Here is a 10,073-nt window from a genome sequence, read left to right as displayed (position 1 = left end):
GTGGATCGGGACTCCTGCCACCGCGGTCGATGCGGGGCTGGAGCTGACCGGCAGTGGCTGCTACAGCGGAGCGCCGGGCGCGGCGAAGGCCACCAGGAGCGGCGGCTGCCACTGCAGCCAGGGTGGGGCGGTGGTGGCGGTGGATGGCAGCTGCAGCGGCCCGGCGAGCGCGGCGGAGGCCGCCTAGTGCGGCGGCTGCCACGGCAGCCATGGCGGCGCGGTGGCGGTGATGGGCGGCGCAGCCGGGTGTGGCCCGCAGGACCCGGCCAAGAACAGGCGGATCTTCTGGACCGCCTGGGTTAGGTCCCGCAGCGCCCCGGACACCTCCTCCGGGGTAAGGACGACAGGGGCGGGCATGACGGAGGATCCCGGTGCGGGCAGGAGCGGGACAATGATCGTGGTGGTCGCCGGAGGTGACGAGGTGACCGGCAACGGAAGAGACAGGTTGGGCAGCTGTGAAGACATGATCGAAGCGAAGCTAGCTAATACCAAATTGTTATGGTGCTGCTAGAAGGAGGGCGCGAGAGGGCCGGCCGGGGGCCTTTTGCCCATGGCCGGGCAAGATGGAAGTGATTTCCTTTTTAATTCTTGCTTGATTAGATTGATACATCTCCTCTCTTTATATAGAAAGGTTTACTTGACTCCTAAGCAAGGCTTACTTGATCCCTAAGCAAACGATCCTTATCTCTAGTTAACCCTAAAACTAACGGGCTATACTGCTAGTCCAGACCCATTAGGCCCATTACGTACTCTAACAGAATCAAACGCTTGATCAGCCAAAGTCGGAGACGCGTGCTAAATGTAGGGGGCAACCAAGGTAGGAAGACTTCTGTAGGGGTCCGCCCATTTCATCATCGTAATTTGATTGGGCAGTTTCAGTGAGTTGCTATTTTGTTGTCTGAATCTCGAGTAAATGGTCCAAAGACGCCACCTGTCAATTAACAAGTTAAACCTTTTGTTCAGTTTCATGTAAAAAAAAGTACTTCCAACATTCTAATAACTAGATCAAGTGGCATTTTTATTTTGCGATGAAAGTAGCATGCTAACCCAGCACCATCCAAGTGAATCTCCTCCTATTGTACCCCCTGCATTTCTTCCATGTTCTCACCGTGTCCCGTGTTGCTTGTGCAGGCTTCTATATCGACTGGTCTACCTCATCATTCGTTATCCGCTCTCTATGTCCCCGGATCGCACCAGGAAGTTGCTGTGTTTTGTATACCAGACCAGGATCTCGCCCTTCGTGCTCATGCCCATGTCCCATGTTCATATGAACTCGTCTGTAAACTGCCGTGTGTCCTGCTTGGTTTTGCAGCTGGAGCATGTTGTTGTTGCAATGTCACCCTAGTCCTGCTCGTAGTGCGCTTTCGCTCATTTTCTGAACTCGGTAGGTGCCGGGCCTGAACTCTGGTTCCCCCTCTCCAGGCCTGTCTGTATCTTGCTAAGATGCTTCAGGATTGCTATAAGTCCAGGTGTATCTGTTACACAAATTGACGCCGTCTTGTGCCATGGATTGGTTTCCAGAAGTACTCCCTCCATTCGGAATTACTTGTCTTGGAAATGAATGTATCTAGAATGTAGATACATCCATTTTCGTGATAAATAATTCCGAACGGAAGGAGTATATGTGTGTGGCGGCTTTCTTTGCATGTTTTTGTTTTTTCTGTAGAAGAAAAGAAAGACACCCTTATGGATTTTTTTTCCGAAGGATGAAAATCGTTTCACTCTGTGGTGCTGCTGCTGAGATTTGCGCTTTATATTCTGCTGGGTGGGATTTTTGTCAAAATAAAATAAACATAAATCAGACAGGGATTCATGTAAAATAAAAAATTAAAAAAATAGTTTTTTATATGGTGGAAGATGCTTGAATGTGTGCCAAATTGGAGCGCATTTGAACATCTGAGTAGTTCTTAGCAAAAAAAAACCAAATTTGGGGTCTCTGAATTTTGTGCATTGTTTGGACAGTTTTTTTTTTTTTGCCTCAGAGCTACTTAGGTGCCCGAATGCGTTGGAAATTGAATTTTGTGCATTGTTTGGACAGTTTTTTTTTCTCAGAGCTACTTAGGTTGGTTTTAGTGGAGTAACATATACTAGTATCATGCATATGATACTAGTGTATGATACTACATCCATAGTGCATAGTATCATAGGTGGTCTCATTTATTGCCATGCATGACACATAGTAGCATAACATTTATTATGTTATGGTATCTACCTATGTTACTATGACCATCTCTCTTTTCTTTAATTATCTGCCACGTAAGCATGTTTACGCGTCTCAAGTACATGCTACTAGTTATGTTATCCCCACTATGGCCAGCCTTAGGTGCCCGAATGCGTTGGAAATTGGCACGAATCTCACGCACTTAAACACCTTCAATGCAAAAAAGGTTTAGATTAAATTTTTATACTGTAGTATTTTTTATGAACTAGTAATAATGTACATGCAATGCACGTTTATATTAGGTAGGATATTAATTGCACGTTATATTAGATAAGATATATTTGTTGTACGTGGTATTTGGTAAGATATCAATTACTTTTTTTGCGGGAATGGTAGAATATTAATTACATAAAAGATTTCATGGGATAGCGTTAAGTCAAAACGTGTTTATAATCAATGGCAGTGATGGATAATTAGAGCGTTAAACGTGTTTGGTCCTCAACATTGGAGCGATTTGAACCGTTAGATAACATGATTTGACGGTCGAGAGGGTTTGAATCTGCCCCTTTGGGTATTTTTATATTGGTATAGATATAGATATAGATTTACTGGACTTAGAATTGGATATTCGATGTAAATCGGGATGCATCAGCGGGTTTAATCTAGTTTCCGAAAGCTACCCGTCTCCACAAACAAATCGGCGCTACATCAGCGGGGGGTGGAGCCGGTGAAGGCCAGCGAGATCCGATCCTTCTCCAACTCGATTAGGAACCCTCGCGATTAGGGACAGCGGTTAATAAAATAAAATAACACCGGCTAGCTACCTAGCTAATCACCCTACGGTCCCGTCCACACCACCACCACCGGCCCTTCTCCAATCGCCACCGATTCCTCTGGCCGGACGGAGATCGATCCCTCCCCGGCCGCCCCCGACCCCGCCGCAGCCTCCTCGTCGAGCGGCGGCCGCCGTCTCCGCCGCACGCGCCTCGCGCTAGGTACGCACCCGTCGATCCCCTCCGCCTTCTGTCCGCCTCTGTCGAATCGGTGCGGCCGAGAGTAACTCGAGAGGGATGAAGTACTCTGGTCGCGTCTCCCCGATCTGAATCGCCTCTGGGTTGGATCAGGTTAGCCGGGGAGAGGGGATTGATTGATTGCTTTGGGCGGCGCACGAATTACGATCGAATTGGCGGATATGTTCTAAGGTGTTAGGTGTCCGGGTATCAGAATTGGGGAGAAATAATTCGGGCTGCGCGTGAATTATGATTCGAGTCTCTTTCTTTCGCAAGCGATTCTGCCACTCAAGTGGATGCTGATGCCATCTGGATGGTTTCCTGTTGCTGCACACGGCTATTATTTTCTTCAGTAGACAGCAATCAGGTGTTAATCTGAAAACATTGGTGGGACTGTGCGGCTGTGTGTTTAGGCTGGTTGAGAGCATCCTATTCCTTATCCTTAGTCAAAGATAGGTTGGTTTGGTCATATGATTATGATTGTGATTCGGTCATATGGACCTTTCGACCATTAGTTAGTGCTCATAGTGTTATTTTCTTTTCTATTTTGCATATAGGATGTCCGTAATGTGTTTGACTGTCTTCCTTTTCACAATTCCAGAAACTTGCATAACTGAAGAGCCTCAAAGGGAACGATGGCGCTATCACGCAGTATGAGAACATGCTTGCATAGCGGAAGACTTGCCGCCCTGGCAATACTTGTCTCTGGTGGGATCGTATTGCAGATTTTGGTAAGCATCAGCACCTAACATCACAGCATCAGCTTTTTTATCCTTTTTTCCACGTTGCCTAAATCTCCTTAACTCCGTCTTCTTCAGGCATGTGCTCTTTATAACAACTGGTGGCCCATGTTGACAGGTTAGAGACTTTTGTTCGCATTACCAAACCTTTATCTGGTAATTGCTTTCAGGAGTTTGTAAGTAATCCATGGCATTTTGTGCAGTTCTGATGTACCTCATACTACCCATGCCGCTCATATTTTTCCTGGGCTCCGATTCTCCATCGATCATGTCAAATGAGAATGATGGGTAAGCGATTATCTAGTACTACCTGGTAGCCAGTACTGGTTCTGCGTTATGAATCACGTTTGTCAAATCTGATGATCGAGAACAGTTTTTACTTCAAAAGATATGCCTTACCTTAGTGGCACAGATGGTACTCATAACCTTTTCTGGCAGTGGTTCTTACACCATATCTAGATTTCAAACGATGGCAACTCTATTGTGGGACATCTGTGATGGACAAACATTCATACCTTATTGCTTCCCTTGAAATCTTTTCTTATATATACATGGTTAAAGATAGTTATTGTAGCTTTTTTTTCTTATGCAATTTCACCACTGCATGCAGGTGGGTGAACTTCACCAAGTTCCTGACGGGCGCGTCCATCGTGGGCAGCATCGCCATCCCGTCGATCCTGAAGCACGCCGGCGTCATCGGGTGGGGCGCGCTGACGATGGAGCTGTCCTCCTTCGCCGTCTTCGGGCTGGCCATCGTGTGGTTCCTCCAGATGAACTCCGAGGACGAGTACAGCGCCTTCTGATCTCCAGCGCTTCATCCTCTCCCGCGCCTTCTGATCTCCAGCGCTTCATCCAGTCCTGAACCTGTGGTCTGTGTGTTTCTAGTGGTGCCTCGCTAGAAATAGGGATCATCAACTTGTGAATATCTACAGTACGATTTGGAGCATTGGTGTGCTTGACCTTGTTTATATCAGTGAAGTGAGCCTGTTCAGTTGCATGTACAGTTATCCTCTGCCTGCTAGCACATGATTTTTTGTTGGTCGGAACTTGAACTTATCAGTCAGCTGTTTGCCAAGGCATCACTGCATACTCTGTCTAGCTTCTGTCGCTTTCCGTCAGTATGATATCTGAACAAAATGCATCTTGCTTTTTACTGACATCTGAACAAAATGCATCTTGCTTTGTCTGACTGATTAATTCTGTTGATGCATAGTTTCTGTTCAGTTCTATTTTTTTTCCCTATCTCAAAAAGAAAAACTAAATACTCCGCCCATTTCATAATGCAGCGCATATAGATTTTTTGAAAAGTCAAACTTTACAAACTTTGACAAGTTTATAGATAAAACTTTTTATATCTATAATACCAAATATATAAAATATGGAACTACGTCTTATGATGAATCTGATGATATATGTTCTGCATTCTAGATGTAAATATTTTCCTCCATAAACTTGGTCAAAGTTTGTGAGGTTTGACTTTTCTAAAAATCTATATGCACTACATTATGAAACAGAGGGAGTATCTTGTTAAATAATGTCTGTTTTTTCTCATGTCTCAACAGAGAGAGAAAAGTTGCTCTGTTGATACCTTTTTTTCACAATGTTCATCTCTCTTCTCCTGTTTCAAACATTGTTACCATGTTCCCAGAATTTAATTTCCCTGGACAATAATACTTCACGGCTGCACAGCACAAGCAACCGTCCTGACCACAAATAGCCGGGGAAAAATACTTCCCCTGCTATTACTCATCTCAACTATACACCAGGTTCCTACTAACTCGTAAAAAATTCGCAACGGCGAAACAAAAAGAAAAACCACCACAAGCATCTCTACATCATGCCGGTCCCGGTGTAGGCGTTGCCGGTGTGGAGCTGCATCGCCGGAGCATAAGGGTAACCACCACCGGGGGCGGCTGCCGGCACATATGATCTGTCGAACGGGTTGGAGGATCCCTGACGATGGAACGACGGGTTGGAGGACGCCTGGCGATGGAGCGACGGGTTGGAGGACGCCTGGCGATGGAGCGATGGGTTGGAGGACGCCTGGCGATGGAGCGACGGCGCGCCCATCATCATCATCTGCTGGTACTGGTGCTGCTGCTGGAGCACGAAGGCCTGCTGCTGCTGGAGCATGAACGCCTGCTGCTGCTGCGCCGAGGCGTACAACGGGTTGTGCATCGGCTGCTGCTGATACTGCTGCTGCATCATCGGAGCCGAAGCCGGGGCCGGCTGCTCCCAGGGATTGTAGCTCACATTCTGCTGGGCATGCTGGTGTGCGTCGTCGTAGAGGCTGTCGAGGGTGAGCAGATCCATTCCACCGGCCTGTAGGGCAACAAAATGTCAGTTTGATTTCAGAGACATGATCAGGTAAAGAAACCGTAGCCAAGTGTTTCAGGTATTCACCAAATTTCTTGAAGTAGCAACATTTTCACTTGCACTGGGTTCTGTGATGAGTGCTAGCTCCCAGCTGGTGGCGACATTTTCGGAACCAGCAGCAGCTTTACGCGCATTATCTGCAGCAAAAGGCGAGAATCGGCACACATACTTTAGTGCCTGATTTTCTTCTTGTTTCTAACATTTCACGCGGTTAATAAGTTACGATGGTTCATCTGGAAGATATGTATGTACCTGGTTCAACAATTGCTAAGGCCAAAGCATTCTTTTGATCTAGCTCGGACGTGTCAGGGATCGGCTCATCCATCCCCTGCAAAGCAGAGATGAATTTGTTAGGCTGATTCAGTTATAAATAAGATAATATGTGGTTGCTCTAGTGACATGGAAAATTACCAGCAAATCTATTTGCTCGACTCTAGGCATGACTTTTGTAACCGGCTCTGGTTCTGGTTCTTTCTCTGAAGTTGATACTTGAGGAGGAGGTGGTGGAGTTGATGCTTCTTCCTCTTCTGGTTTTCTGTTGTACTCTATTGCCAGTACAGCCTGCAAACAAATAAAGATGTCGAATGAACAATCAAAAGCTTCGTTTTGCGATTTAACTGTTTCGTATGTGGTGTTTTAGTTGCTATTTTTACAATAATGATACTAACTGAACTGTGAGAAGCACCGTCCATTATTGGCTTGTAGAAGTTCAAACCTGATTTTTTGAAGCAAGGGGAGCATCTCTCACATAATCTTCCATGGCTTGCAAGAATGACGCGGGAGGCTGCATGTGTTATCGATAGGCAATCAGCAAGTTTACAAACATAAGAACAACAATGGAAATATACAAATAATCCTGAGGATTGGAACCAAACCTGTTCGATTGTTAACAGCTTCTCATCCCGCCCAATATGTATGGTTTTACACGTCTCGTAAAATCCAGAAAGTTGCCCTGCCTGCACAACCCAAAAACGACGATAAGTACAGAGAAACACGGACATCATTTCAGATGTTGTGCAAAACCAGTTCAAACAAACAAAGTAATTAGTTGACCAACAATAGGAGATAAACAACTGACCTGCTTAAGTGCTTTTTTGTATATGTCCAGGGCCCTAATAGCGTCGTCCCTATGCATATCAAAAAACTGCATTGTGCAGAAGATGTCAATGGTGTAAGAGAAACAAATAAACATACAAGATAATCTTTAAAAAATAAGCTAGTGGCCGGTACCTTGTCAACTAGATTGAGTATGCCATCATTGATGGCTGTCTGGATCCTAACGCTCTCCGTAGCAACCTTCCATTTACAAGTAAAACAAAGTTAAGGACTGATGAAATCACTATTAGATAGCTCACTGTTCATAAATGTTCTGAATCCTCACCATTGAAAGAGCATGCTGGATTATGGTGTTATAAGATGATGACCCATGCGGCTGAAAATATGAATCAACGGTAAGCAATGCAGATTTAGATACCATAACACCTCAAAATATTGGATCCGATTCACTTTGCGCAGAATAACAAAGCAATGAATCACCTGACAACTGATTAGCCGAAAAAGAAGTTGCGACAATGCCGGCAGTTGTGCAAGCAAACCAGTCGTATCAACATCTCGTGTTCCCTGCAGATAATAGTTATCACAAATAAGATGCTAAAGTGATCCATTGACACACTATGGACCAAATTTTTTTTGTTTCCATAATAAATAAATAAACTTGCATTAGATTACGTACCAATGGATCCAGTTCGACGTCATAATTCAGCACACGGAAAGATTCGAGCCTCTCTTCCAAAAACAAAGCGTAATTGCGTATCCAAGCAGAGTGATCCCAAGCTGCAAATACAACATGTCAGGAGAAAGTTCTTCTTATTTTTGGCGAAACAGAAAGTCCTAATCCAAGACCAGGGTGAAGTTAGCAGCAATTAGTACCATCAGGGCTAGAGTCATCTTTGAAATAGGACATGTGTAGCATCTGGCCGCTAGATCTTCCATAACTGATGAGCTCATCACGGAAAGAAGGGTCGACCTCGCGAAGGGCACGGTGTATGACAATCAATGTCTTGAGTGCAACCTGATGAATGAATACATAAATAAAAAGTTCATCAATCATAAGCAGCATTCCACCTTAGTTACTGAACACCACCCAGATAGCAGCAAGTGCAGCAGACATCATTTGCTTGGATGATGAATATCAGGAGAATTTATTATGGTGGACATACCGCCCAGTTGCGCGTCTTGGAGAGGCGTCTGGCGAGGGCGCGGATGCAGTAGGCCACGTCGGCCCGAGCCCGCCCGGAATTAAGATGCATGAAGATGTCTGGAGACAGGAAGCACATGATCAGAACGGTGGTGGAAATCAAAGCTGTTGTCCTTCAGTAAAAACATGTAGAACACTTGTTGAGAGAAACATGAGTTTGTTAGTACCTCTGATGTACTTCTCCTTTGCAGGGCGCTCCACATGGTTGGTGGCCTTGACGATCGCGATGTCCAGTTGCTGTTGCAAAGAGCGATTACAATACAGTTAAAACAAAAATCTCTAGAAGCAAATTTTGAGATGAATGATGCAAGAGACAAGAGAGGGATGGCGATTCCTTGTAGTAGTAGTAGTACCTTGTAGTCGCTGTTGACTTTGGCGATGCTGACGGTGGTGGAGTCCTTGAGGGCGCCCACATACTTCCTGATGCTGGTGCCGCCGCCGGCCATCGATCCTCGGCCTGGCAGACCCGGGGGCGCAGGGCAGGGCAGGGCAGGGGATCCTCCTAGCTCACCTTACTGATCTGCAACAAAGCGGAGCAGAGCCAACGGACGGATGCAGAGTTTAGTAAATGGGTAAAACTGCCAAGCTGCATCGCTGTCCCATGCATGAAGTACGAAAGAGATAGATGTGAGAGGCGAGACATCCAATCTCTCATCTATCAAACATCAGAGCGCGAACTAACAGATCGGCGGTGGGAGAAAGCAAAATAATCGGCTCGGGGTGGGAGAACGCAAGCAGCCGTACCAAATACCAAATTAAACGAGAGCCGATGCTGGATTTTGCTTTTTTCCCCTTGCAAGAACTGAAGCTTTTTTTCCCCTTGGCGGCCTTGTTCGGTTAGGCATGGATTGGAGGGGTTTGAAAGGGATAAAATCCCTTGCAAGTCAAAATCTCCCTCAAACCTCCCCAATCCCCTTCAATCCCTGTGGTGAGGGGATTAAACGAACATGGCCTGCAAGAACTGAAGCAGCAGGGGAGCGCGCAAGCCGTGATGCGATGTACTGTATAAATTACTTACCGAGGATGGATAGAAATGGTCTCGACTGTCGACTCGCCGGCCGGGGCCTCGCCTGCGTTGCGTTGCGCGGAGGAGCTGGCGGCGGGGTTCCTCTTGCTTGCTCGCTCGCTCGGGAGGGAAGAAGGCAAGGTGTGTGAGGTGTGAAGGGAGAGGGAAGAAGGCAAGGTATGGATGCAACTGGGACGAAGTATTCTCTTCTCTTGTGCCGCGTGGGCGTGGGGTGTGACATTGGCACACGTGTTCCGCGGCTTCCTCCGCTCCCTCTCCTCCATCTCGCTGACCACACCAACTAATCCCGCCGCCGCTGGCCCGGTTTAATTACTGCTCCCGCGTGGGCCTTTGACCTCCGCTTTGGTTTCTCGGTCCTTCCTTCCTTCCTCCCGTCGCGTCGCGTTGTTTATCTTTTCTGTCCCTTTCTGCCATGGCTGCCTGCTTCCTCTCGCTTTCTGTCTCACTCCTTTTCTTTTCTTTTTTCTTTTTGCGGATGCTTTCCGTCTCACTCTCCCTCTGG

The 10,073-nt window shown here is 46.5% G+C and overlaps 2 protein-coding genes across 5 annotated transcripts; one reads left to right on the top strand and one right to left on the bottom strand.

The window, feature by feature from the left end:
- Positions 1-2,855: 2,855 nt before the first annotated feature.
- On the top strand, positions 2,856-4,993 carry LOC123131244 (vacuolar protein sorting-associated protein 55 homolog). The gene is made up of 5 exons (XM_044550966.1): positions 2,856-3,156; positions 3,773-3,902; positions 3,990-4,029; positions 4,115-4,199; positions 4,522-4,993. Exons 2-5 carry the CDS (start codon positions 3,807-3,809, stop codon positions 4,712-4,714), a joined length of 414 nt encoding a protein of 137 aa, XP_044406901.1. The 5' UTR covers positions 2,856-3,156; positions 3,773-3,806; the 3' UTR covers positions 4,715-4,993.
- Positions 4,994-5,431: 438 nt separating this feature from the next.
- LOC123128849 (putative clathrin assembly protein At5g35200) lies at positions 5,432-9,837 on the bottom strand. 4 transcript variants are annotated; one of them, XM_044548955.1, is made up of 17 exons: positions 9,563-9,811; positions 9,289-9,467; positions 8,898-9,064; positions 8,712-8,781; positions 8,507-8,604; positions 8,217-8,358; positions 8,020-8,120; positions 7,824-7,907; positions 7,669-7,719; positions 7,518-7,583; positions 7,366-7,431; positions 7,163-7,243; positions 7,003-7,071; positions 6,699-6,848; positions 6,540-6,615; positions 6,315-6,424; positions 5,432-6,233 (listed from the first exon to the last, which is right to left on the bottom strand). In XM_044548955.1, the coding sequence occupies exons 3-17, from the start codon at positions 8,988-8,990 to the stop codon at positions 5,742-5,744; spliced, it is 1,749 nt and encodes a 582-aa protein (XP_044404890.1). In that variant the 5' UTR covers positions 8,991-9,064; positions 9,289-9,467; positions 9,563-9,811; the 3' UTR covers positions 5,432-5,741. The 4 variants fall into 4 exon arrangements, with proteins under 4 accessions (XP_044404890.1, XP_044404889.1, XP_044404891.1 ...); XM_044548954.1 differs by having other exon boundaries at positions 9,289-9,505; positions 9,563-9,794; XM_044548956.1 differs by having other exon boundaries at positions 5,432-5,924; positions 5,955-6,233; positions 9,289-9,767.
- Between the last annotated feature and the right edge of the window lie 236 nt (positions 9,838-10,073).

Source organism: Triticum aestivum, chromosome 6A (assembly GCF_018294505.1).
Source record: "Triticum aestivum cultivar Chinese Spring chromosome 6A, IWGSC CS RefSeq v2.1, whole genome shotgun sequence".
In the NCBI taxonomy this organism is placed as follows: Eukaryota; Viridiplantae; Streptophyta; class Magnoliopsida; order Poales; family Poaceae; genus Triticum; species Triticum aestivum.
Note: the sequence above shows the minus strand (reverse complement) of the source record. Positions and strands in the feature narration are given on the sequence as shown.

What these genes read in the sequence shown, in the direction of transcription:
- LOC123128849 (XM_044548952.1), bottom strand. Translation starts at nt 8,990, where the DNA reads ATGGCCGGCGGCGGCACCAGCATCAGGAAGTATGTGGGCGCCCTCAAG. An exon ending in AAAGGAGAAGTACATCAGAG is followed by an intron (nt 8,605 to 8,711) that starts GTACTAACAAAC and finishes TCCTGTCTCCAG; the next exon opens with ACATCTTCATGCATCTTAAT. An exon ending in ACAAAAAAGCACTTAAGCAG is followed by an intron (nt 7,244 to 7,365) that starts GTCAGTTGTTTA and finishes TGGGTTGTGCAG; the next exon opens with GCAGGGCAACTTTCTGGATT.
- LOC123131244 (XM_044550966.1), top strand. Translation starts at nt 3,807, where the DNA reads ATGGCGCTATCACGCAGTATGAGAACATGCTTGCATAGCGGAAGACTT. An exon ending in GGATCGTATTGCAGATTTTG is followed by an intron (nt 3,903 to 3,989) that starts GTAAGCATCAGC and finishes CGTCTTCTTCAG; the next exon opens with GCATGTGCTCTTTATAACAA. An exon ending in ATGTCAAATGAGAATGATGG is followed by an intron (nt 4,200 to 4,521) that starts GTAAGCGATTAT and finishes CACTGCATGCAG; the next exon opens with GTGGGTGAACTTCACCAAGT.